The 27,934-nt window shown below is 43.6% G+C and overlaps 1 protein-coding gene across 1 annotated transcript; it reads right to left on the reverse strand.

Moving 5' to 3' along the window:
* Positions 1–84: 84 nt before the first annotated feature.
* LOC308235538 (zinc finger protein interacting with ribonucleoprotein K-like) lies at positions 85–27,891 on the reverse strand. Its single transcript, XM_080644443.1, has 4 exons — positions 27,634–27,891; positions 25,780–25,906; positions 650–789; positions 85–469 (listed from the first exon to the last, which is right to left on the reverse strand). Exons 1-3 carry the CDS (start codon positions 27,664–27,666, stop codon positions 698–700), a joined length of 252 nt encoding a protein of 83 aa, XP_080500569.1. The 5' UTR covers positions 27,667–27,891; the 3' UTR covers positions 85–469; positions 650–697.
* Between the last annotated feature and the right edge of the window lie 43 nt (positions 27,892–27,934).

Genomic DNA, 27,934 nt, shown 5'->3' on the forward strand with positions numbered 1-27,934 from the left:
TCACTCATATATGGAATCTAATTAACAAAATAAACTGATGAGTGGAGTGGATCCAAAGACATGGAAGCAAGAAATGGCCAAACTTGAGGAGAATTTTTCTAATTTTATTTGACCCAATCCGGCGACAAATGTCAGGATGCAGAATAACAACACATTGAGTAATGCTCCAGATTATGGCAGTTTTGCACGTTTTTTATACACAGACTCAAAGGAGACGATGTAAGGGGCTTACATGACATTCACTGGTGATAAATTAGGGAGTGGGAGACTAAAGAGGGAAATCTCTGGGATTGGATACAAAGTGAAAAAATACACAAACTTCTTTTTAAATGTTATCAAATAGTTAACACTTAGTATTTAACACAATAACAGTAATAATTGGGGCTCTGTGGTCTTCTGCGTTGGGAGACTGTGCCCTTAGGATTATGTAAAAAAAGACATTTCCCTGAAAATCCAAAGGTATGTTATCCTAGATGCAAAAAGACAATAGACAGGATCAATAAGGTAAAGATTTACCTTTGCAACACACGCACACACACACACACACACAAAAAAAAAAACACAACAAAACAAACAAACAAACAAAAAAAAACAAGGCAAGGACATGACTAAGCTGTGACTCAGTTCTTTTTTACTTAGACAGTTTTACCTTGAAACAATCCGACATGGTGACTTTTGGCCTGTGAGTTTGTAAGATTCACCAAGCCATGCCAATGCCAGGCTCCCTCAGCTTGCTAGGTTTACTATGGGCCATCATTTTTGTCCATACTGAGGAGTTAGAACCTGTGGCTTGAGGAGAAATTTCACTCAGTGTTTTATTTACTTCGACACCCATTGCTGATGCCCTCCTGAACACAATGCCCCCAGTCTTGCTGGTGTCCCTTTATTTGGTCTCCTAGAAGTACTCACTCTTCAGGTCACTAAAGCCTTAGGTTCTAAATGTGGTGGAGGTATTTGTAAGGACAAGAAAAAGGTCTCCGATTGCTGAGCACCGCACCATCAGCAGGTGTGAGCAGTGACTGCCGGGCCTGATCGCCCCTCAGGGCTTCTCCGCTTCCCGCTGCTCCAGAGGAGTAATATTTTTAGAGATTTTTAAAATATTTTTTTATTGATTTCAGAGAAGGGAGAGGAAGAAGACAAAAACATTAATGAGCCCTAGCTGCTTTGGCTCAATGGATAGAGAGTTGGCCTGTGGAGTGAAGGGTCCCAGGTTCGATTCTAGTCAAGGGCATATGCCTGGGTTGCGGGCTTGATCCCCAGTAGAGGGTATGAAGGAGGCAACCAATCAATGATTCTCTCTCATCATTGATGTTTCTATCTCTCTCTCCCTCTCCCTTCCTTTCTGAAATCAATAAAAATATATAAAAAAGCCCTGGCCGGTTTGGCTCAGTGGATAGAGCGTCGGCCTGCGGACTCAAGGGTCCCGGGTACAATTCTGGTCAAGGGCATGTACCTTGGTTGCGGGGACATCCCCAGTGGGGGGTGTGCGGGAGGCAGCTGATTGATGTTTCTCTCTCTCATCGGTGTTTCTTACTCTTTCTCCCTCTCCCTTCCTCTCTGTAAAAAATTAATAAAATATATATTTAAAATATGTATATATATATATATATATATATATATATATATATATATATACACACACACATACATCAATGAGGAGAGAGAATCATTGATGGGCTGGCTACCTCCTGCACGCTGCAACTAGGAATGGACCCCACAATACAGGCACATGCTCTGACCAGAAATCAAATAGGGGACCTCTTTGGGGATGAAGCGATGCTTACCCACTGAGCCCACCAGCTGGGATTTTTTAAGTTTTTAAATGCTATTCACAATGCAGTGAACACTTTTATATTTAACCTGCACTACTATCATTCTCCATCACCCCTGGGAGTAATCTTTCTCATGAAATTCCAGGAAGTGTATATATATATATATATATATATATATATATATATATATGCTATAAGATCAACTGTTATTCTTGTTATGTTCATACAATCAGAACAAATGGTCACTAGACTTAATTCAGTAAATAAATTGGTCTTAATTTGACTCTTCAATAAGAATAAGGGTAATTTTAGGGAAATTGTGTTTCAACAGGAAATTATTAGAACTGAAATATTTTTCCTTCCACCAGTCCATTTGTCAAAATTGTTACTATTCTCACTTTTGCCCAATCACACTAAGTTTCACAGTACACTGTGTCTCCACCAGGTTACAAGCCCTACTTCACCTGGGGAATACCACCTCTAGGCACCATTGCCGACTCCTCCTATGCCCAGGCCTCTTCGTCCCTCTGACAGAGAACAAGGACCTCTTGGCTCCAAGAGAAACCTGCAACCCCTTGTCAGCAGGAAGCAGTTTCAGAAAAAATTTGGCGTCCCCTTTCCCTGAAAAGAATTCAGAGCCAAGATCCTTGAGGGGGATATCGTAGGCAGTTAGACAGACATGAGCAGAGCAAGGACCGGAGGAGAGATGGGCCCTGAGACGTACTTCTCACCACTCCAACTGCTTTGAAGCTGGCAATGAAGGAACCGTTGTAGAACTGACATTTAATTCTAACTAATTAGTCATAAAAGGGTTATAAAGAGAAATCTTAAAAGAAAATTGTAAGTGTACTGAATAATATACCTTATAGATCACTTGAATTAATCTAAAAAATAATTATTTTAAATATTAGAACACATATACTTATGTGAATAAAGGGTTAAGTTTCTCATGTGTGAATAGAGGGTTAATTTTTTCTTAGAGTTTTCTAGGCCTGAGTGAAGTAATGAGGGAGGTGACACAGCTGTGAATGCAGCAAGCAGAACCCAAAAGCAGTGTCAGACCAACTCACTGGAAGTCAAAACATTATCTCATCAACGTGGTCTCACTGCCTGGTGACTAATAATAATAGCTCACGTCTACAAACCTCCAGGCCTGCATGTAGCTACATTCCTCACCCCAGGCTCTTCCTCATTATAAACCTGTTCCCTACACTTGCTAGAAGGCAGGATCTAATGCTGGCAAGCACCTTGTCTTCTTAATGGGACTACCCCTTGTGTCATTATAATTCTTTTTGTTTTTCTTTCTTTTTTAAAAAAAATATTTTATTGATTTTTTACAGAGAGGAGGGGAGAGGGATAGAGAGTTAGAAACATCAGTGAGAGAGAAACATTAATCAGCTGCCTCTTGCACACCCTCCACTGGGGATGTGCCCACAATCAAGTTACATGCCCTTGACCGGAATCGAACCTGGGACCCGTTAGTCCACAGGCTGATACTCCATCCACTGAGCCAAACCAGTTAGGGCTCTTTTTGTTTTTCTTATAGTCTACAAAAATGCAACTTGAGAAGTAAATACGATTTGAGGACCCTGACATTCCAAACAGAAAGTTCGCCGCCTCCCTATGTCTTCTACATCCAGCAAAACAAAATAGGGGGAGATGTGAGGAAGCAAGTCTGTGTACATGAGAGCCCCCGGGGGGTTTACTAGAATCTCTATGTTTAGTCTTGAGATGTCTTTGCTTACAGGACACTGCAGACGCATGGGTCTTCTCAAGGATGCTTACCCTCCTGATAGTCTCTAATAGTTAATTTTAGTTCAAGCTGTTACAAGAAAAACCTACAGAAGCAGGCGAATGGGGCTGTTTGGCTCCTATAGACAAGCAGTCCCTTAGCCCTCTCTGCTACATAAACGTGTGTCAGAGTAATCATTCACCCGTCACTCGGGGTCTGCAGTCAGCCCTGGCATTGTTCGTTAAGTAATTTTGGAAAATCTTCTTCATTTCTGTAATCAAGGATGTTCCCACAGTTCGATATTAGTTTAGACTTCCCAGGGTTTTTTGAGAATTAAAAGAAAATGCTCAAAAAGCAAACCCTGGAATCCTGGCACAGGCAAGTACTAAGTTCATCACTTTTATTGATTCTTAGAGTCATGGATAAGCCCCGTCATCACCTTCATGTCACATTTAGCCAACTGAGATGCAGGGAGCTGTAGTGAGTCTCCTGGAGATTCCAGGTTGGATGCCCAACACTGAGACCTTAGTGCCCACAGTACTGCCTCCCTGCAGGTGGGTCAGCGGGTTCAGAAAGGCCCCAGTTCTTTCTCAAAAGCCCTTAAAACAAAGGTGAGTGTTGGCCCTGGGGAAGTGAAGGGTTCCTGTCCTGAGGATGTTTCTTAAGGTTGCTCTTCTGAAGGTGGTGGAGAATGTTAGTAGTGGGGGTTAAAATTAACTGTGTTCCCTGTATTCTGCATAGCATTTAAAAACTAAAGAATTACAAGCTGGTGTGGCTCAGTGGTTAAAGCATCAACACAGCAAAAAAGATCCCTCAGTGGATTTCTGGTCAGGGCACATTCCTGGGTTGAGGGCTCCATTCCCAGTAGCCGTGTTAGGAAGTAGCCTACCAATGCTTCTCTCTCTCCATGGATGTTTCTATCTCTCCGTCTTCCTTCCTCTCTGAAATCAATAAAAAAATATTTTAAAAATCTCTCATCCTCTGGTTTCTCTTCAGATCACATAAATCTTTCACCTTTTAAAAATCTCTAAAAATACATATATTTTAAAGGTATAAAATACTAAAACACATTATTCCAATCCAAAATAATTCATTCCTTAAATCAAAAAAAAGGCACAAAATGAATGAAATTCCAACATCCATCTTTGTTATTCCATTGTCTTTTTGTTAAAGAAAATTGCCAAAACTCATAGCGTATTAGGCAGAACATATAAGCAGCGGTTTTAACAAAGATACAGACACCGCAAATATACATCTGAGAAAAGACTCAACCATAAATTTGTAGAAAAAATACAATCAAACAGTGAGGGAGCCTATTAAACTTACAAAAAAAAAAAGTTTAAGTAAATAATGATTGACAGCCGAAACCGGTTTGGCTCAGTGGATAGAGCGTCAGCCTGCGGACTGAAGGGTCCCGGGTTCGATTCCGGTCAAGGGCATGTACCTTGGTTGCGGGCACATCCCCAGTGGGGGGTGTGCAGGAGGCAGCTGATCGGTGTTTCTCTCTCATCGATGTTTCTAGCTCTCTATCCCTCTCCCTTCCTCTCTGTAAAATATCAATAAAATATATTAAAAAAATAATAATGATTGACAAAATAAACTATTCTCTAGGATATGGAGAATGAATCCTTCATACACTGCTAGAAAAATGCAAAAAAAAAAAGGACAATCAGGAGAGAACCACCAAGATGGCGGCCTCGGTAAACACCTGTGCTTGCTGCCTCTCACAACCACATCAAAACTGCAACTAAAGAACAAGACAGGTATCATCCAGAACCACAGGAAAGCTGGCGGAGTGGAAGTTATACAAAAAGGAAAAAAAGTGCATTGAGATTGAGAGGAGGTGCCGCAGGAGGGCGGAGTGGAGGTGCGGAGACACGGGTGCCCAACGGGCTGGCAACTGGGTGCGCTGTTGCTATTTCCAATCGGGAGGGGGATACAAGCTCTGAACTCCAGTTCTGGGTCAGACTCTGGGGACCCAGACTCATCCGGGGAGAAACCGGGCTGTCTGGCATCAGGCTGGAACGCCAGGGCGGCTTGCTCTCAGAGGGGCTCCCAGCGATCATTGTTCCTGCACAGCCACGGGTTGCGAACGCCGGGGAACCTCTCAGGGGCAGGGCTGACTGGCAGCCATTGCTTTTAGCTCCGCTGTGGTGTTTCCCTGAGACCCTGCCCCATCCAATCTACAACGCCAACTAAATGGTGCGCGGCAGCTTCAGCATATTAACGGCCTGGCCTCTTGCAACCCAAAATCTAACCAACTGCAGCTGGGACAGAAAGCGCCAAAGCTTCCAAAAGGAGGCCTAAGGCCTGGCCGCAGCAGCCTGCATTGTGTCACAGCTGGGCCTCATCTGGGCACCACCAAACCCCAAACAAGGAAGAGGAATCTGCAGATCTCTCTGTAGCTCCTGCTGGGTGGCCTCAGGCAGTGGCTGACTTTGCACCTCCTTGCAGATCCAAGAGCCAGGGTACCCAGTAATCAGTGTGAGACCAAACCAGATTAAAACTCTTCACATCCATGGGCGACACACTCAAGAGGCAGACTCAGTGAGCACCAAAGCCCCACTGAAGCAAGTCTTGCCCCATAAGGGTGCCTCCAGCACAGCAGCCTCCCACTATAGACACAGCTGGTCCTCACAGCCAATTGGCCTGCAGGTCAATTCCTCCCAGTGATACCAAAAACAATCAAGGATTAACTACAACAAGACTGTGCACACAGCCCACAAAGGGGTTCAAGAGTGTCCACCTCAGGTAACTGGGGAGGTTGAGCCACTGGGCCCTATAGGACACCTAGCACACAAGCCACTCTATCAACTCAGGGAAGCAGTGAAAATGCGGAGACAAAGAAACAGGTCACAAATGAAAGAAATGGAGGGAAGCAAATGACTGGATATAGAGTTCAAAACCATGGTTATAAGGTTACTCAAGAATCTCCTAGAAAACTCCGACAAATTTAGTGAGTCACTTGAGGATATGAAAAAGGACCAAATAGAAATTAAGCATACACTGACTGAAATAAAGAATAATATACAGAAATCCAACAGCAGATGAGAGGTTCCTAAGAATCAAGTCAAAGATTTGAAAATACGAAGAAGCAAAAAGAAAAAAGAATCCAAAAATGTGAAGATAGTGTAAGGAGCCTCTGGGACAACTTCAAGCGTACCAACATCCGAATTTTTGGGGTGCCAGAAGAAGAGAGAGAGCAAAATATTGGAAATCTATTTGAAGAAATAATGACAGAAAACTTTCCCTACCTGGTGAAAGAAATAGACTTATAAGTCCAGAAGTGCAGAGAACCCCAAACAAGAGGAATCCAAAGAGGACCACACCAAGCCACATCATAATTAAAATGCCAAGGGCAAAAGACAAAGAGAAAATCTTAAAAGCAGCAAGAGAAAAACAGTTAGTTACCTAAAGGGAGCACCCATATGACTGTCAGCTGATTTCTCAACAGAAACTATGCAGGCCAGAAGGGAGTGGCAAGAAATATTCAAAGTGATGAATAGCAAGAAACTACAACCAAGATTACTCTACCCAGCAAAGTTATCATTCAGAATTGAAGGTCAGATAAAGAGCTTCACAGATAAGAAAAAGCTAAAGGAGTTCATCACCACCAAACCAGTATTATATGAAATGCTGAAGGGTATTCTTTAAGAAGAGGAAGAAGAAGAAAAAAAGGTAAAGATAAAAATTATGAACAAAGTGACAACAAATACCAAGTGAAACTAAAAATCAAGTGAATAAAAAATCTGATGAACAGAATAAACTGGTGAATATAATAGAATCAGGGGCATAGAAAGGGAGTGGACTGACAATTCTCAGGAGGGAGGGGGTGTGGTGGGTGCGGGAAGAGATTGGACAAAAATCTTACACCTATTGCCAAAACCGGTTTGGCTCGGTGGATAGAGCATCGGCCTGCGGACTCAGGGGTCCCGGGTTCGATTCCGGTCAAGGGCACGTAGCTTGGTTGCGGGCACATCCCCAGTGGGAGGTGTGCAGGAGGCGGCTGATCGATGTTTCTCTCTCATCAATGTTTCTGACTCTCTATCCCTCTTCCTTCCTCTCTGTAAAAAATCAATAAAATATATTTAAAAAAAAAATCTTACACCTATGGACGAGGTCAGAAGGGGTGGGGAGGTGGAGAGCATAAGAGCATGGGGCGAGGTGGGAACCAGGTAGAGGGGAGCTATAGGGGAAGGGGGGGGGGGAAGAGGAACAACTGTAATAATCTGAGTAATAAAGATTTATTTATTTATTTTTTAAATATATATTTTATTGATTTTTTTACAGAGAGGAAGGGAGAGGGAGAGAGAGTTAGAAACATCGATGGGAGAGAAACATCCATCAGCTGCCTCCTGCATGCCCCCCACTGGGGATGTGCCCGCAACCAAGGTACATGCCCTTGACCGGAATCGAACCCGGGACCCTTCAGTCCGCAGGCCGACACTCTATCCACTGAGCCACACCGGCCAGGGCTAAAGATTTATTTTAAAATATAAAATAAAAAGTACAATCAGTTAAGCTTTATATTTTATTTTTAAAGGATACTTTACTAATTTGTAGAGAGAGAAGGAAGAGGGAGAGAAACGTTGATGGAAGAGTGGCATATCGGCCAGCCACCTCCTGTACATCCACTTCTGTGGATCTAGCCCACATCCCCGGCACATATCCCTACCGGATATCAAATCCACAGCCCTGTGCTCACGAGATGATGCCCAAGTACTTAGTAACCTCAACCCTGCTGGTACCTTCTATTTAGATCACAATTTGCTAACCTAAATTTAAACATTAATCTACCCCAAAACTCAGATTATAGCCTGAATTTTTGACAAATGGAAATAACACTTATATCCATATAAAGAATTATACAGGAATGTTTCTACCAGCTTTATTAGAAATAACCAAATATTTATTAAAATGCACAACACGATGGTGATGTATTTAAAGATAAGAATATCCAGCTAATTTGGCTCTGGATAGAGCATAGGCCTGCAGACCAAAGGGTCCCAGGTTTGACCCCAATCAAAGGCATGTAAGTTGGTTGAAGACTCCTTCCCAGCCAGGGCCCTGGTCACGGCTCATGCAGGAGGCAACCAATCGATGTGTTTCTCTCCCATCAATGTTTCTATCTGTCTTTCCCTCTCCAAAATAATCAATGGAAAAATATCCTTGGGTGAGGATTAACAACAACAAAAAGAATATGTAGCAAAAAAAAGAAATGAGTTACTAATATATCTTTAATAAATCTCTAAGAACTTATGAAATATAAATTAAAGCAGAAAAATACTTAGAAAAAGCAAAGTTCTTTAATAAAATGGAATGTAAATCCATGGTTGCAAGTAAAGCTGTGAAGAACAGGGACAGATTAAATGAGGTCATGAAGCAACTACACAGTGACAGATATGGTCAGCATTATGAGTGTAAAGATGGTTTCAGTTTCAGGCACATGTCAAGATTTATAAAACACTATACTTAACACATGCAATTTACTCATTACAGCTGTTAAAAAAATGGTTCAAGATAAAAGAAATGTATGTTCACCTATTTTGAACAACAGTTTTGGTAATGCTATATTCAATCCACATTCTTATGCCCTCTGGGAGAGAGTCTCATCTCAGTGACAGAAAATGCAACAAACAATGAAGGACTTTCACCCAAACCAACTAGAATGCTGACTGAGTCATCATAAAAACCACAACCCTGGACAAAAGACACCCTTTGTTCTCCTGTGTTTGCTGCCAGAGCACCCATGGCTCTGATGGGAACATCTGAGAAGATACAGGAACCCACAAAACCTCTTGATTATGATCAATGACAATGACCGCTCCACAGAAGATAAACATGCCTGGAGTCCCTCAGATGTGTGTGCACACCGCTCCTGGAGTATTTTCCTCAAAAAAATATCTGGGTGCAGGTTTAGATGAAGACCATTCCATCTAAAGGGCTGCACTCTGGTCCCACAACAATTAGGTCAGTGTTTCTGCAGTGAAAGGGGTTCCCCTCACTGTGATGGTCCCCCAACCAGTGACCATCACCCATGGAATTGAAGGCATTAGGGCACACAGTCCTCTGCAAGACCTGGGCAGGAGGTTCCCTCCAAATGTCTTAGCATCCCTTAAAAACAAGAAAAAATTCACGCTTCTAGAAGACATACTAGAGATTGTCACAGCTACCCCCTTTGGAGTGATCTCTGTCTCAAAGTATCCATCTTCACTTGAGGACTAGAGAGTCCACAGTGTTTCCTAGGAAAATTATGGGCAGCAATGTAAATTTGGAAAAGACTGCTGAGCTAATTTCTGCACCATAGTCTTCCTCCAAGGGCAAAAATGTTTGAGACTGCATAAAAGTTTTTCACCTCGCCCTGACCGGTTTGGCTCAGTGGATAGAGCGTCGGCCTGCGGACTCAAGGGTCCCAGGTCCGATTCCGATCAAGGGCATGTACCTTGGTTGCTGGCACATCCCCAGTGGGAGGTGTGCAGGAGGCAGCTGATCGATGTTTCTTTCCCATCGATGTTTCTAACTCTCCCTCTCCCTTCCTCTCTGTAAAAAAATCAATTTAAAAAAATATATTTTAAAAAAAGTCTTTCATCTCATCATGCTCGGAGAGTACAGATCTCTTTATAAACTAACCCATAGAGTCAATAGAACACCCAAGATTAAAGAAGACTTAGGAAAAAGGCTTCATTATGTTACAAACCAAAGAGACCTGAGACTGGCAGTTCTCCCATTGGTGACTTAGGCACTCCATAAACTCATCATTACATCTAGTCAAAGTGTGTCCCTGAAAATGGCAGTTCTTCTGCAACATTGTTTACTGGGGCCAATAGTAATCAGTCCTATGTGGCAACTCATAACAGGGAAACAAGTAAGAACTAAGGGCTCACGTATTCCTGATTTTTTTTTTTTGCATTTTAATTTCTTTATTGGTTAAGGTATTACATATTTGTCCTCATCCCATTACCTTCCCAAACCGCCCCCCCCCCACTCATGCCCTCACCCCGCTGTTGTCTGTGTCCACTGGTTAGGCTTATATGCATGCATACAAGTCCTTTGTTTGATCTTTCCCCCTTACCCCCACCCTCCCCTACCTTCCCTTATTCCTAATTTTCTTCAACAAATTAAGACAACAGAGTTAGCTTCCGGGGGTACATGAGGATGGTGATTGAGGCCATGTGTAGGAACCTTATAGGTGGTTCAGGTGAAATACATTTAGCAACAGAAATACGCAGTGACATACACCTGGCAAGACATCTCGGTATGTTGGAAAGTGCAACATAGGTACATATGGTTCCAACATAAAAACAAACAAACAGAACAGCAAAAATAGTTGCGAGGACGTTACATGATGTAGGTGAATAAATGTATGAGATATAATTCAGACTACTGAGACTTCACATATTTTCTTACAACTGTTAAATCCTAACTAAGAAATTACATTTCCTACACATCTAAGAAATTTTTCATGCCAAAACCGGTTTGGCTCAGTGGATAGAGCGTCGGCCTGCAGACTGAAAGGTCCCAGGTTCGATTCCGGTCAAGGGCACGTAACTTGGTTGCGGGCACATCCCCAGTAGGAGGTGTGCAGGAGGCAGCTGATCGATGTTTCTCTCTCATCAATGTTTCTAACTCTCTATCCCTCTTCCTTCCTCTCTGTAAAAAATCAATAAAATATAATTAAAAAAAAAAGAAATTTTTCACATTTGGACTCTTTTGTGCAGAGCTAATTTACAACTTGGAATGAGAGCTATTTCACATTAATTGCACTCATAACGGCTTTCTCCAGTGTGACCTCTGATGATATTGAAGACCATTGCTACTTTTAAAAGGTTTCCCACATTCACTGCATTTATAACGCTGTTCTCCAGTGTGAACTCTCTGATGATTACGAAGGTTAGTGCTGCAGGTAAAAGATTTCCCACATTCACTGCATTTATAAGGCTTTTCTCCTGTGTGAACTCTGTGATGATATTGGAGACCAGGGCTAGTTACAAATGACTTTCCACATTCACTGCATTTATAAGGTTTTTCTCCTGTATGAAGTCTCTGATGACGACGAAGGTCAGCACTCCAGGTAAAAGATCTGTCACATTCACTGCATTTATGAGGTTTTTCTCCTGTGTGAACTCTCTGATGACGACAGAGAGCAGCTCTCAAGGTAAAAGATTTCCCACATTCACTGCATTTATAAGGCTTTTCTCCAGTGTGAACTCTCTGATGAAAACCAAGGGTAGTGTTCCAGGTAAAAGATTCTCCACATTCACTGCATTTGTACGGCTTTTCTCCTGTATGAACTCTCTGATGACTACGAAGGTTGGTTTTAGTGGTAAATGATTTCCCACATTCACTGCATTTATAAGCCTTTTCTCCTGTATGAACTCTCTGATGTCTACGAAGGTGGGTCTGAGTTTTAAAGGATTTCCCACATTCACTGCATTGAAAAGGGTTTTCTCCAGTGTGAACTCTCTGATGATATTGGAGGCCATTGGTACTTGTAAAAGTTTTCCCACATTTACCACATTGATAAGGCTTTTCTCCTGTGTGAACTCTCTGATGATATTGGAGACTAGTTCTCCTTGTAAAAGACTTTCCACATTCACTGCATTTATAAGGCTTTTCTCCTGTATGAACTCTGTGATGATAATGAAGGTGAGAGATAGTTTTAAAAGATTTTCCACATTCACTGCATTTATAAGGCCTTTCTCCAGTGTGAATTCTTTGATGACAACGAAGGTCACTGGTAGTGATAAAAGACTGCCCACATTCACTGAAGTGATAGGGCCTTTCTCCAGTGTGCACTCTCAGACAACGACAAACTTTAGTGCTACTGCTGTAAGCTTTCCCACACTCACTACATTTAAAAGGCTTTTCTCCAGTGCGAACCCTCTGATGACAATGAAGGTTAATGCTATTGGTAAAAGATATCCCACACTCATTGTACTCAAAAGGCCTTTCTCCTGTGTGAACTCTCTGATCATAATGGAGGGCACTGCTACTGGTAAAAGCTTTTCCACATTCATTGCGCTCATAAGGCCTTTCTCCGGTTTGCAAACCTTCCTGATCACCTAGGCTGTTACTACTGCTAAAAGCTTTCCCATATTCACTGCACTGATAAAGCCTTTCTCCAGTGTGACCTCTCTGTTGATGATGAAAGCTAGAAAATTTGGTAACATTTTTTCCACATTCAGAGCACACAAAACACCAACTTCTAACATAGATATCTGTTTCCTGAATAAATGTGTGGGTGCAACTAATGTCTTCCTTACATGCTTTTCTGGTGTAATAATTTTTTCTCCTTTGAAACGTCATCCCACATGTCGAAACAGCATTTGGAATGTGCCTCGTCTGAGTAGCCTTTAGGGGGAGATGTCCTGACCCGGTAAGGACACCCTGCCCAACCTCCCCGCATGGGAAATGATTCTGGGACACATTGAAATTGCAGCTGTTTGCAAGTGAGTTCCTTCCCACACCTGTATTGAAAGTCTTCTCTCTCACATGCTGTTGGTGAAATTTTGCACTGAAGTAAAACCGTTTTGCACATGCCCCACATCTCAGCAACATCTGTCTGTGTTGTGCTCCCTGCAGCTCCATCATGTGTATAATGTTTCCCAAGACGAGCCCACAACTCTCACAGGGGTGGCTCTTCTGGGAAGACAAGGCTACCTTGGGATTCCTTGCCTGTGACACTCTTACAGAAACCTTCTGCTCAGCCAGAGCCTCCACATTCTCTGCTCCACAGCAGCAACCTGAACAAAAGGAAACGAAGGTGAAGCACATGTTGACCTGATAAAAACAGATTATCTTCACCACGAATGTTTATTTGTCCTGAATAGACCTGAATCCATAGAAAGATTGTTAAGACAAGTGAAGAAAACTCTGAGGAAATGGCTGTTCTACATAATGTGGCCCCAAAGGTCAGGCGATGAGGAAAATCTCACCAAGAGAGGGACAGAAGCACAGGATGGGATACAAAGAAGAGAGGAAGGCTCTACTCATTGTTCCTGCACAAAGGGCTTCCTTTAGAACCTTACATGCTGGCCATGTGTGTCTGTGTAGAATAATTTAAAGGTGTTCAAAGCCATAAAAATTAATTTCATTAGAGCACATGAAGTTCAACGTCAATATAATTATACGAGTGCATTCCAAGGTGCTGCAGGCATGGACCAATGTTGGTTGCAGTTAAGAGAGACCTTTGAAAGAGGCAGAGGTGCAAAGTCCAGAGGGGTTAAGGTTATCCGTTTGCTGGGAATCCGAGTAGAAATGAGCACTATTAGAACTGAGTAGTAGGCAAAGTATCAACAATAAGCACAAACAAGCATAAGTGGGTGAGGATTGGGACACTGTAAGAAAACACGGCATTTCTAGCTGTGAATGTAACAAAGGCCAGCCGTGAATTCCTCCCCAATGACCCTTCTTCACCAAGGCAAGACCTTCTGTGGGTCCACTGTGTCATTCATAAAGTTGTGTTTTTTCTGTGATGCACAAATGATTCTTTCCCACAAATCCCATTTGAGTCATTGCATGGGATAAATGATGCACATCTTCAAAGAAAAGCAGAAAAGTTGGATGGTCAACACTGTGGTAGAACAACAAAGGACAAATGAGGTCACAGACAAAACCTATGGAGTGACATCAGCAAGATGGCAGGATCAGAGATATGAGCATCTTCCCCCATCCCAGTGTAAGTAGACAGCTATCCATGAACAAAAATCCCATAGGAAATGGGAATAAAAGTACCATGAAGACAAACAGTATTGCCCTGACCGGTTTGGCTCAGTGGATGGAGCGTCGGCCTGCGGACTGAGGGGTCCCGGGTTCGATTCGGTCAGGGGCATGTACCTTGGTTGCGGGCACGTCCCTGGTGGGAGGTGTGCAGGAGGCAGTTGATTGATGTTTCTCTCTCATCGGTGTTTCTAGCTCTCTATCCCTCACCCTTCCTGTAAAAAATCAATAAAATATATTTAAAAAAAAAAAAAAAAAAAAAAAAGACAAACAGTATTACATACACAAAGGAGAACTGTACAGAAGGAATGACTGGAAAAGACTGGGTGAACAAAGATATTTGAAGACACCTACAGTCAAAAACAAGGGTCAGAGTTACCTCCAGCAGCCACTGTGCTTCTGCTATCATTGACCCTAGTGGCCTATTCTTCAAAAAATACTGGAAATTTTTGTGTTTAAAAACCACAGAATGGCCCTGACCAGTTTGACTCAGTGGATAGAACCTTGGCCTGTGGACTGAAGGGTCCCAGGTTCGATTCCAATAAAGGGCATGTACCTTGGTTGTGGGCACATTCCCAGAAGGAGGTATGCAGGAGGCAGCTGATGGATGTTTCTCTCTTATCGATGTTTCTAAGTCTGTAACGCTCGCTCTTCCTCTCTTTAAAAATATCAGTAAAATATATTTTAAAAAATAAAAAACACCGAATGCCTTGTCCAGTGTGGCTCAGTTGGTTGGAGCATTGTCCAATGTACCTAAGGGTCGAGGATTCAATTCCCAGTCAAGGCACATGTCAGTATGTGGGTTCCATTTCCAGTTAGTTTGTGTGTAGAAGGCAGCCGATTGATGTTTCTCCCTCACACTGATGTTTCTCTCTCTCTCTCTCTCTCTCTCTCTCTCTCTCTCCCTCTCTCTCTCTCTGTCTCCTCATCTCTCTTCCTCTCTATCTGAAACCAATAATGAATAAATAAGAATTTCAAGGTAGCCCAACACAAAAGAGAACTCAAAAAAGTCTAGAGACAAAGTAAATACAACCTATCAAAAATCAGGTATAAAATTCAGAAAATGCAACTGTAAGAGGAAATTATATAGGGATAAATGCCTACATTATGAAAAAAGATCTCAAAAAACCTAACCTGCCATCTCAGGAATCTGGAAACAAAACAAGAAAGTAAACCCAAAGGTAGAAAAGGAACGGAACAATAAAAATTTGAACAAGTATTAATAAAACGGAGATCAGACAAAATAAAAGAATACCTAACAGGTACTTTTCTAAAAAATAAAAAAAAATTGGCAAACCTTGAGCTAGACTAAGCAAAAAACAAAAACAAAGAAAAACAAGCCTCAAAGAAATGAAAGGTAAGACATTACACCTGACACTGTGAACCACAAAGCATCATAAGAGATGTTGATGTTAGGAGACGACATGACCCTCCATAGAGAAATTTGTCAAGATCCCATATGAGCTTCGGAAATTAATAAACAAATTCAGAGCCCTGGCCAGGTAACTGATCTTGTTGAGTGTGTGCTCCTGATGCACCACGGTTGTGGGTTTGATCCCCCATCAGGGCACATGTAGGGGACAGCCAATAAATGCTTAGATGGGTAGAACAGCAGATCAATGTTTCCCTCTCTTTCTGTCCCCCTTCCTGTCTCTAAAATCAATAAATAAAGGCTGCCCAGTACAGGTCAGTGATTGAGCATCGACCCATGACCTAGGAGATCACTATACCATTCCTTGTCAGAGGACATGCACAGATTGCCAGCCCAATCTCCAGTGGGGGGTGTGCAGAAAACAGCTGGTCAATGACTCTCTCTCATTATTCATGTTTCTATTTCTCTCCTTCTCTTCCTTTCTGAAATCAACACAGTATATTTTAAAAATAAAGAAATATATAATTTAAAGAATAAATAAATAGCCCTGGCCGTGTCGCTCAGTGCTGAGAGTGCCTGCCTATACACTGAAAGGTCATAGGTCCGACCCCCAGTAAGGGGCAGGTACGTGCGTTTCAGGTTCAATCCCCGCTCTTAGTGGGAGCACATGTGGGAGGCAACCAATTGATGTTTCTCTCTCTCTCTGCCTCTCCCTTTCTCTCTCTCACTAAGAAAAAAAAAATCAATAGAAAACATTCTCACTATTCAGGTAAAGATAAAAGAAGAATAAAGAACTAAATTCAGAAAAGTTACAAGAGAGTAGATCCAAGATGGCTGTGTAGGCAAAAGCCTATACTGTCTGCCTCCCACAACCACATCAAAATTACAACTAAAATGCAGAACAACCATCAGCCAGAACCGCTGGAAAACTGGTTGAATGGAAGTCTTACGACTAGAGAAGTAAAGAAGACAGCACACTGAGACTGGTAGGTGGTACAGAGGCATGGAAGGTGCTGGTTCTGTACTCATTTGGGCCACGTTATTTTCTGGGAGGGAGGTCGTCTCTGCCAAGGTCACCTGGAAGAGCAAGGGGTCCCAGTCACACAGCAGACGCCCAGCCCAGGGTCCCAGAGCTGGGAAAGAAAGTCCCTAGGGCAGTAAGAACTACGGGCTGTAAAAACCAGTGTGGACTGGGGCTGAGTGACACCGAGGCCGTAGGAGACCCAGCTACTCCTATTACAATGCCAGCACCATGAACTGAAATTATAAGCTCCCGCTTCCTCTGTCCTCCCGGGCCAGGCGAGCCTAAGGGGGAGGAGGGACGGGTCAAGACACATAGGAGAAGAAAGTGGACTGACTGGCATGGGGGAAGGAACTCGAGGGCGGCTTTCTCCCAGACGGAGGTGCTCGCAGAGGTCATTATACCTATGCCGGGACATCCCATGTCACAGGTCTGACTGACAACCATTTCAGTTTGCTCCGCCCTGGTGATTCCCTGAGACCTCACCCCATCCAATTTACAACCCCACCCAAGCTGTGTGCAGCAGCTTTTGTGTATGCATGGCCTGCCCTTGCTCAGGCTGAAACCTGTCAAACAAATTGCAGTTGGGTCAGGGAGCCCCCAACCTGTCAATAAAAGGCCTGAGACACGACACCCAGCACGAGCCTTCCTTGATTCACAGCTGGGCCTCATCGGGACTCTTCTAAACCTGATACAAAGATGAGAATCTGCAGATCTCTCTGTAGATCCAGCTTGGTGGCTCCAGGCAGAGGCGGACTTTACACCTCCCTGGAGACCCAAGAGCCAGTGTACGCAGTGTCATACCATACCGGCTCACAACTCTTCACATCCATAAGCGACAAACTCAAGGGGCAGACTCACTGACCACCAAAGCCCCACTAAAGTAAGTTCTGCTCCACAGGGGTGTTTCCTACTCTTCAGCTCTCCCACTGTCGTTGCAGTGACCCCCATAGATGCTAAAAGTCTCAACAAAATTCTAGCACATCGGATCCAGCATTACATTAGGAAGATCATACAACATGACCAAGTGGATGTATTCCGGGGATGAAATGCCGGTACAATATCCGCAAAACAATAAACATGATGCATCAAGTAAACAAACTGAAGGACGAAAATCACATAGTCATATCAATCGATGCAGAAAAAAGCATTTGACAAAATCCAACACCCTTTCTTGATAAAAACTCTCAGCAAAGTGGGGAGTACAGGAATCATACCTCAAAATAAAAAAAGCCTTATATGACAAACTTACAGCCAACATCATACTCAATGGGCACTAACTAAAACCGTTTTCCCTACTCACAGGAACATGACAGGGATGCGCATTTTCACCTCTCCTGGTTGATATAATACTGGAAGTGCTAGTCATAGCGATCAGACAAGAAGAAATGAAAGGCATCCAAATTGGAAAAGAAGAAGTAAAACTGTCATTATTCGCAGATGACATGATATTGTACAAAGAAAACCCTAAAAACTCCATCAAAAAACTACTAAATATAATAAATGCATTCAGCAATGTAGCAGGATACAAAATTAACACCCAGAAAGCAATGGCTTTTTTTTATACATTAATAATGAACTCAAAGAAAGAGAAACAAACAAAGAAACAATCCGATCTACCACTGCAACAAAAAAATTAGGACACCTAGGAATAAATTTAACTAAGGAGGTAAAAGACCTGTACTCAGAAAACTACAGGAAGTTGAAAAAAGAGATAGAAGAAGATATAAACAAATGGAAGAATATACAATGTTCATGCATTATTAGAATCAACTTCATTAAAATGTCCACACTACCCAAAGCAATCTATAGATTAAATGCAATACCCATTAAGACACCAAGGGCATATTTCAAAGGCCTAGAACAAACTCTCCAAAAATTCATATGGAGGGGAAAAAAAACAAAAACCTCCAATAGCCGCAACAATATTGAGAAAGAAGAACAAAGTAACAAAGTTGGAGGGATCACAATAACAGATACCAAGCTATATTATAAAAATGCCTGGTACTGACACAACAATAGACATTCAAAACAATGCAACAGAATAGAGACCCCAGAAATCATCCCAAGCCATTATTCTCAATTAATATTTGACAAAGAAGTCAGGAGGATACAATGGAATCAAGACAGTCTCTTTGAAAAATGGTGTTGGGAAATTTGGTCAGATACCTGCAAAAAAAATTAAACTAGATCACCAACTTACACCATACACAAAAACAAACTCAAAATGGCTAAAGGATTTAAATGTAAGACAGGAAACCATAAAAATCCTACAAGACTCTATAGGCAGTAAAATACCATGCATATGTCGTAGCAATATCTTTTTTTTTTTTTTTTTTTCAAATTTTTATTAAGGTATTATATGTGTACATATCTTACCATTGCCCCCCACCCCCACCCCACTCCCATACATGCCCTCACCCCCCAATGTTTTGCATCCGTTGGTTACTCTTATATACATGCATATAAGTCCTTCTGTTGATCTCTTATTTCCCCCACCTCTCCCTAACCTTACCACTGTAATTTGACAGTCTGTTTGATGCTTTACTGCCTCTGTAACTATCTTTTTGTTCATCAGTTTATAATGTTTTTCATTATCCCCAAATGAGTGGGATCATGTGGTATTTTTCTTTCATTGACTGGCATATTTCACTTAGCATAATGTTCTCTAATTCCATCCAAGTGCCTACAAATGGTAGTAATTCCTTCTTTTTTACGGCAGCATAGTATTCCATTGTGTAGATGTACCATAGTTTTCTGATCCAGTCATCTGCTGATGGGCACCTAGGCTGTTTCCAAATCTTAGCTATTGTAAATTGTGCTGCTATGAACATAGGGGTGCATATATCCTTTCTGATTGGTGTTTCTGGTTTCTTAGGATATATTCCTAGGAGTGGGATTACTGGGTCAAATGGGAGTTCCATTTTCAGTTTTTTGAGGAAACTCCATACTGTTCTCCACAGTGGCTGCACCAGTCTGCATTCCCACCAGCAGTGCACGAGGGTTCCTTTTTCTCCGCATCCTCGCCAACACTTGTCGTTTGTTGATTTGTTGATGATAGCCATTCTGACAGGTGTGAGATGGTATCGCATTGTTGTTTTGATTTGCATCTCTCGGATAATTAGTGACTTTGAGCATGTTTTCATGCGTCTCTTGGCCTTCCTTCTGTCTTCTTTCGAAAAGCTTCTATTTAGGTCCGTTGCCCATTTTTTTATTGGATCATTTATCTTCCTTTTATTAAGTTGTATAAGCTGCCTGTAGATGTTGGAAATTAAACCTTTATCAGTGATACCATTTGCAAATATGTTCTCCCAGTCGTAGCAATATCTTTACAGTCACAGTTTCTAGGGCAATGGAGACTAGGGAGAAAATAAACAAATGGACGACATCAAAATAAAAAGCTTTGGCACAGCAAAAGAAACCATCAACAAAACAACAAGAAAGCCCACTGCATTGGAGAACATATATGCCAATGATGTTTCTGGAAAATGTATAGAGAACTCATAAAACTTAACAAAAGGAAGATAAACGATCCAATCGAAAAATGGGCAAAGGACCTAAATAGACACTTTTCGAAAGAGGTCACACAGAAGGCAGAGTGACATATGAAAACATGCACAAAGTCACTAATCATCCAAAAGATGCAAATCAAAACGACAATGAAAACACAACAATCCAAAATCTAAGGGACACAGCAAAAGCAGTCTTGAGTGGGAAGTTCATAGCTCTACAAGCCTACTGCAAAAAACAAGAAACAATGGTAATAAATTACCTAACCCTACACCTCAAAGAGTTAGAAAGAGAGCAACAAGAAAAGGCCAGTGTAAGCAGAAGGAAGGAAATAATAAAGATCAGAGGAAAGATAAATGACAGAGAGACCAAAAAACAATACAAAAGGTCAACAAAACCAAGAGCAGGTTCTTTGAAAGGATAAACAAGATTGATGAACCTCTAGCCAGGCTCACCAAGAAGCAAAGAGAGAGGACCCAAATAAACAAAATCAGAAATGAAAGAGGAGAAATAACAACAGACCCCACCGAAATACAAAGGATTGTTAAAAAACACTATGAACAACTCTATTCCAATAAACTGGACAACCTGGAGGAAATGGACTTATTCCTAGAAAAATACAACCTTCCAAAACTCAATCAGGAAGAATCTAAACATCTCAATAGGCCAATAACTATGGAAGAAAGTGAAGCAGTCATCAAAAAGCTTTCAGCAAACAAAAGCCCGGGGCCAGACGGCTTCACAGGGGAGTTTTACCAAACATTCAAGGAAGAACTAAAACCTATCCTCCTCAGACTATTCCAAAAAATTCAAGAGGAAGGAACACTTCCAAGCTCCTTCTATGAAGCCAGCATCGCCCTAATACCAAAACCAGATAAAGACACCACAATGAAAGAGAATTACAGGCCAATATCCCTCATGAACATAGATGCCAAAATCCTCAACAAAATTCTAGCAAATCAGATCCAGCAGGACATCAGAAAGATCATACACCATGCCAAGTTGGATTTATCCTGGGGATGCAAGGATGGTTCAATATCCACAAATCAATAAACGTGATACATCACATAAACAAATCCTATCTAATAAAACAGTAATATGCAAATTGACCGTCACTCCAACACACAAGATGGCTGCCCGCATGTGGAAACAAGATGGCCACCACAAGATGGCCAGCAGGGGAGGGCAGTTGTGGGTGATCAGGCCAGCAGGGGAGGACAGTTGGGAGGGCCAGGCCTGCAAGGGAGGGGAGTTGGGGGCAATCAGGCCTGCAGGGGAGGGCAGTTAGGAGTGACCGGGCCAGCAGAGGAGGGCAGTTGGGGTTGACCAGGCCTGCAGGGGAGGGCAGTTGGGGGGGACCCAGGCCTACAGAGGAGGGCAGTTGGGGGGACCATGTCTGAAGGGGAGGGCAGTTGGGAGCGACCAGGCCAGCAGGGGAGGGCCGTTAGGGGCAACCAGGCCTGCAGGGGAGCAGTTAGTCATCAATCAGGCTGGCAGGGGAGTGGTTAGGGTGGATCAGGCTAGCAGGCAGAAGCAGTAAGGGGCAATCTGGCAGGCAAGCAGGCGAGGGGTTGGGAGCCAGCAGACCTGGATTGTGAGAGGGTTGTCCGACTGCCCTCGAGAGGTCCCAGAGTGGAAAGGGTACTGGCTGGGCTGAGTGACACCCCCCCACTGTGAACGAATTTCGTGCACAGGGCCTCTAGATGAAAGATAAAAATCACATAGTCATATCAATTGATGCAGAAAAAGCATTTGGCATAACCCAACCCCCTTTCTTTTTTTAATATATATATTATATTGATTTTTTTACATAGAGGAATGGAGAGGGATAGAGAGTTAGAAACATCGATCAGCTGCCTCCTGCACATCCCCCACTGAGGATGTACTCACAAGCAAGGTACATGCCCTTGACGGGAATTGAACCTGGGACCCTTTAGTTCCAAAGGCTGACGCTCTATCCACTGAGCCAAACTAGTCAGGGCTCCAACACCCTTTCTTGATAAAAACTCTCAGCAAAGTGGGAATAGAAGGATCATACCTCAACATAATAAAAGCCATATATGACAAGCCCACAGCCAACATCATACTCAATGGGCAAAAACTAAAACTATTTCCCCTAAGAACAGGAACAAGACAGGGAAGCCCACTCTCACCACTCCTATTCGACATAGTACTAGAAGTACTAGCCTTTGCGATCAGACAAGAAGAAGAAATAAAAGGCATCCAAATTGGAAAAGAAGAAGTAAAACTGTCCTTATTTGCACATGACAGGATATTGTACATAAAAAACCCTAAAGACTCCATCAAAAAATTATTAGACTTAATAAATGAATTCGGCAATGGAGCAGGATACAAAATTAACACCAAGAAATCTATGGCATTTCTATACACTAATAGTGAACTTACAGAAAGAGAGACTAAAAAAGCAATCCCATTTACCATCGCACCAAAAAAATTAAGATACCTAGGAATACACTTAACTAAGGAGGTAAAAGACATACGGGGAAAACTATAGGACACTGAAAAAAGAGATAGAGGAAGACATAAACAGATGGAAGAACATACCGTGTTCATGGATTGGTAGAATCAAGATCATTAAAATGTCCATACTACTCAAGCAATCTATAGATTCAATGCAATCCCCATTAAAATACCAATGGCATATTTCACAGACCTAGAAAGAACTCTCCAAAAATTCATCTGGAATAAAAAGAGACCCCGAATAGCTGCAGCAATCCTGAGAAAGAAGAACAAAGTAGGTGGGATTTCAATACCAGATTTCAAGCTGTACTACAAAGCCACTGTTCTCAAAACAGCCTGGTACTGGCACAAGAACAGACATATAGACGAAGGGAATAGAATAGAGAACCCAGAAATCAACCCAAACCACTATGCTCAATTAATATTTGACAAAGGAGGCATGAACATACAATGGAGTCAAGACAGTCTCTTCAATAAATGGTGTTGGGAAAATTGGACAGATACATGCAAAAAAATGAAACTAGACCACCAACACCATACACAAAAATAAACTCAAAATGGATAAAGGACTTAAACATAAGACGGGAAACCATAAAAACACTAGAGAAATCCACAGGCAGCGAAATCTCAGACATATGCCAAAGCAATTTCTTCACCAATACCGCTCCTAGGGCAATGGAAACTAAAGAAAAAATATACAAATGGGACTACATCAAAATAAAAAGCTTTTGCTGGCAAGGATGCAGAGAAAAAGGAACCCTCGTGAACTCCCGGTGGGAATGCAGACTGGTGCAACCACTGTGGAGAACAGTATAAATGGAACTCCCATTTGACCCAGTGATCCCACTTTTAGGAATATATCCCAAAAAACTAGAAACACCAATCAGAAAGGATATATGCACCCCTATGTTCATAGCAGCACAATTCACCATAGCTAAGATTTAGAAACAGCCTAAATGACCATCAGCAGATGAGTGGATTAGAAAACTAGGGTACATTTATACAATGGAATACTACACTGCTATAAAAAAGAAGGAATTCTTACCATTTGCAGCAGCATGGATGGAACTGGAGAGCATTATGCTAAGTGACATAAGCCAGGCAATGAAAGAAAAATACTACATGATCTTACTCATTTATGGAGAGTAAAGAACATTATAACCTGATGAATAAAAAGATAGATACAGAGGCAGTGAAGCTTCGAACAGCCTGTCAAATTACAGCGGGAAGACTGGAAAGTGTTGGGGAGAAGGGGGGGAAGATATCAACTGAAGGACTTGTATGCATGCATATAAGCACAAACAATGGACACAAGACACTGGGGGTTGGGGGGTGGAAAGAGGGCATGTGCCAGGGGGTAGGGGTGGCTGGGGCAAGGTCAACAGCAGAAAAAAGAAGATATATGTACACCTATTTATAACTAGAGGCCCGGTGCACGAAATTCGTGCACGGGGGTGTGTGTCCCTCAGCCCAGCCTGCACCCTCTCCAATCTGGAACACCTCTAGGGATGTCTGACTGCCCTCTCACAATCCAGGACTGCTGGCTCCCAACTGCTTGCCTGCCTGCCTTCCTGATTGCCCCTAACTGCTTCTGCCTTCCAGCCTGATCACCCCCTAACCACTCCCCTGCCAGCCTGACTGATGCCTAACTGCTCCCCTGCCAGCCTGATTGCCCCTAACTGCCCTCCCCTGCAGGCCTGGTCACCCCTAACTGCCCTCCCCTGCTGGCCTGATCGCCCACAACTGCCCTCCCTTGCAGGCCTGGTTCCTCCCAACTGCACTCCCCTGCAGGCCATCTTGTGGTGGCCATCATGTCTCCACATGGGGGCAGGATCATTGACCACATGGGGGCAGGATCTTTGACCACATGGGGGCAGCATCTTGTGTGTTGGAGTGATGGTCAATCTGCATATCACTATTTTATTAGATAGGATAGAGGACTGGTGCACGGGTGGGGGCCAGCTGGTTTGCCCTGAAGGGTGTCCCGGATCAGGATGGGTGTTCTCTTAGGGCATATGGCGGCCTGGGCGAGGGGCCTGTGGTGGTTTGCAGGCCGGCCACGCCCCCTGGAGACCCAAGCGGAGGCCCGGGGATCTGGGGTTTATTTATCTTCTACAATTGAAACTTTGTAGCCTTAAGCAGAGGCCTGGGCTGGCCAGGGTGTGCGGAACCCTTGGCTTCCTCCATCACCGGGACAACCCTAGCCTCCTGCTCTTTCCAGCTCCGTGGCTGCCGCCATTTCTGTTTGGTTTCATGTATTTTCTATCATGAAGCTTTGTAGCCTTGAGTGGAGGCCTAGGCCGGCAAGGGCAGGCGGAAAGCTTGGCTTCCTCCATTGCTGGGGAAACCCAAGCCTCCCTCCTGCTCTTTGTGGCCGTAGCCATCTTGGTTGGGTTTATTTGCATATTTGCTCCTGATTGGCTGGGGGGTGTGGCTTGTGGGTGTAGCGGAGTAATGGTTAATTTGCATATTACTCTTTTATTAGATAGGATACTTTCAACAATATAATAAAAAAATACTATACTGCAGGCTAATAATGCAATGACTCTGTCTCAAAAGAAAACTGTATATAACTTCATTAACAATACTTTATGGCTAAGCACTAGTAACAAGCATCTGAGCTTGCTACCCACATGGTGGCACTAGACCTGCTGAAGGCAGGGTTGCCAAAAACATGGACTTTGTAGAAAAGTGGGTGTGGGGAGCAATATCTGCAAAGCGCAATTAAGCACATGCAACAATATGTGTTCCTGTATGTAATAAGCAACTAATATATAAAATATACAAGGAAGTCAAAAGACTTTAACCAAAAATACAGTTATTAACCAGAATAAGGATATGGAAACAAATCTTCAAAAACTATGTACAAATGACCACCAGGAATATAGAAAATGCTTTCCTCCCTGATCAAGGTGGAATCCCTCAGGCTTCCTGCAACACTACCAATCCCAAGTCCTTCCCTGTGAACGTAGTACAGCGGGGAGAATTGGGACTTCAGGAAAGAAGGGAGCAGCGGAAACAGACCAACCCTCCCCAGGACAGCAACTACCCAGGAACCTGGAAAATCAAGCAGAACCACAGTCTACACGGGAGGACACAGCACACCCTGGGAGATGGGGCCTGGGAAATGGCAAAGCCAAGTCCAGGTCACTGGTGAGAGTGAGGGTCTTACCCAGCGAGGATACAAGTTCAAAGTTCTCCAGCATCACATTCAGGTACAGCTGTCTCTGACCCTCATCAAGGAGGCCCCATTCCTCCCTGGAGAAGTACAGGGCAATGTCCTCAAAGGTCACACCAACCTGTCAGAATGGAGACAAATGAAACCAGAGCTGTCTCTCTGAGAACCCCCACTCCCACTCCTTACACACCTTCCCCACCTCAACCTCCTCCAGGGCACCCGGTTAGTGTGGACACCAGGCCCTAATGCCAGTGCAGGCTGCTCTCTCATCACAGTCCCATTACTCACTGGGATTGCCCTCAGCAGAGCAGCTGGGTTGGGTGGGAAGTATCGGGGGAGGGGAGGGTAGAAAGCAATGCCATTTAAGCTCTAGACCAGCCGTGGGCAAACTACGGCCCGCGGGCCGGATCCGTTCGGCTGTTCTATCCGGCCCGCAGAGCCGAAAGAGCGGAGGGTTCTCTTGCTCTCCCCTCCGCTCCCTCACCAGCAGCAGTGTTAACATGGCAACGTGGGGAAAGGGCCGCAGCTCCTTCTTCTGAGTGGGCGGATTTATATCCCCCATTCAGTAGAAGGAACAACCTCTCCATCTTCCAGAGGCTCCTTGTAATGCCCGCAGACGCATCCCCGGACATCACCCTGGGAATGCGTACACACGTTATCGTGGTGATGTAGGGAGACACGCCCCTGGAGAGCACAGTATCAGAGCATTAGCTAAAAAGGAGACCAACAACACTCTTCCCACTGAAGTGGATGTTTTAAAGACCAAAAACCTTTCAATCCAGTCTACACTGCCATCTACATCTCCGTCCCGGGCATAATTTGGAAGTTGCACTAAAGAAAATGTTTAATTTACTGTTTACACATTTTGTTGTTTTCTATTTGTTTTAGTTTTAAATGATTTTATTATATTTAAGTTTAATTTGAAAGGCTTTTGTACATTTCCTTTGTTAGGCATTTTATTTTGCCTTTGCCATCTTCAATATAAGGTATGTTATTGTGCTATGATTCCTCCATTTTTTGAAGTTTCAAATTATAATAATTAGTGTTTACATTCTTCTTGTTAAAATGTTTGAAATGAATAAAACTATTGAAATAAAAAAAAAAGACCGTACCCTTTTATGTAATGATGTTTACTTTGAATTTATATTAGTTCACACAAACACTCCATCCATGCTTTTGTTCCGGCCCTCCGGTCCAGTTTAAGAACCCATTGTGGCCCTCCAGTCAAAAAGTTTGCCCACCCCTGGGCTAGACTCTCGATTCTAATAATTACAGGCTGTTGTCGTTCCTTGGGATTGAGTCCCTATCGGACCTAGATCATGCCTCCAAGACAAAGCCAAGCCTGGGTTTATGATTCGCCTTTAAGTCCCCACACCAGGTCCCGGGGACCATGAGCTCACACTTCCTCCAGATGTGCACACCACTGGGTAATCTTTAACCCCTTCCCATCTTCAGACCCAGGTTCACTCCCTCAGCTCTGCCCCCTTCCTGCTCCAATGCCACTGGGTCTCGCTGGACTCCCCCATGAACTTCGCACATGGCATGTAGAGAGCTTGTCTTCCAGCCGGGTCCAGGACCACCCCAGGCCTCTGATGGACCCCACAGCCGGGAAAGCCCCAATGAGTCTGTGACGTCCTCCCTGCAGCCTCTGATCTGTCCGCCAATCCTCACAGCCCACACCCTCAGGGGAACCTCAGATGCAAGTCACCCCTGTCCTCTCTGCCCTGCACCTGCTGTGTCCTCAGAAGCCACAGCACTCCTCTCTCCCCTCCGCCTTCCTCACGGTCCTCCACGCGGACTGAGCTGAGGACGTGACAGGCGCCAGCACCCGGGCGGAGAGGAACTCACCTCAGCGAAACTCCTCGGCGGGGGAGCCGCCATTGCACTCCTTGGGCCGAGCGGGGCGGGAGCAGCGGGAGAAGCAGCCGCTAAAGGAATAGCGGTCCCTGTCCGAGGCCTGGCATGGGTCCAGGTAGCGACTCGGAGCTTCAATCCCAAGTGTGAGCTGTGATCACCCTGCAGGCTCCCACCATGGGCTGTGAGGCGGGGAGCACCACTCTCCTGCCTTCTCCACGGGACCCTGTGACCAGGAACTCCTGACCGCCTAAGGCCGAACTTAGTACCCAAAACCCGCCAGGAGGACTAGTCC

The sequence above is a fragment of the Plecotus auritus genome (assembly GCF_963455305.1).
Source record: "Plecotus auritus genome assembly, chromosome: 10".
NCBI classification, from domain to species: Eukaryota; Metazoa; Chordata; class Mammalia; order Chiroptera; family Vespertilionidae; genus Plecotus; species Plecotus auritus.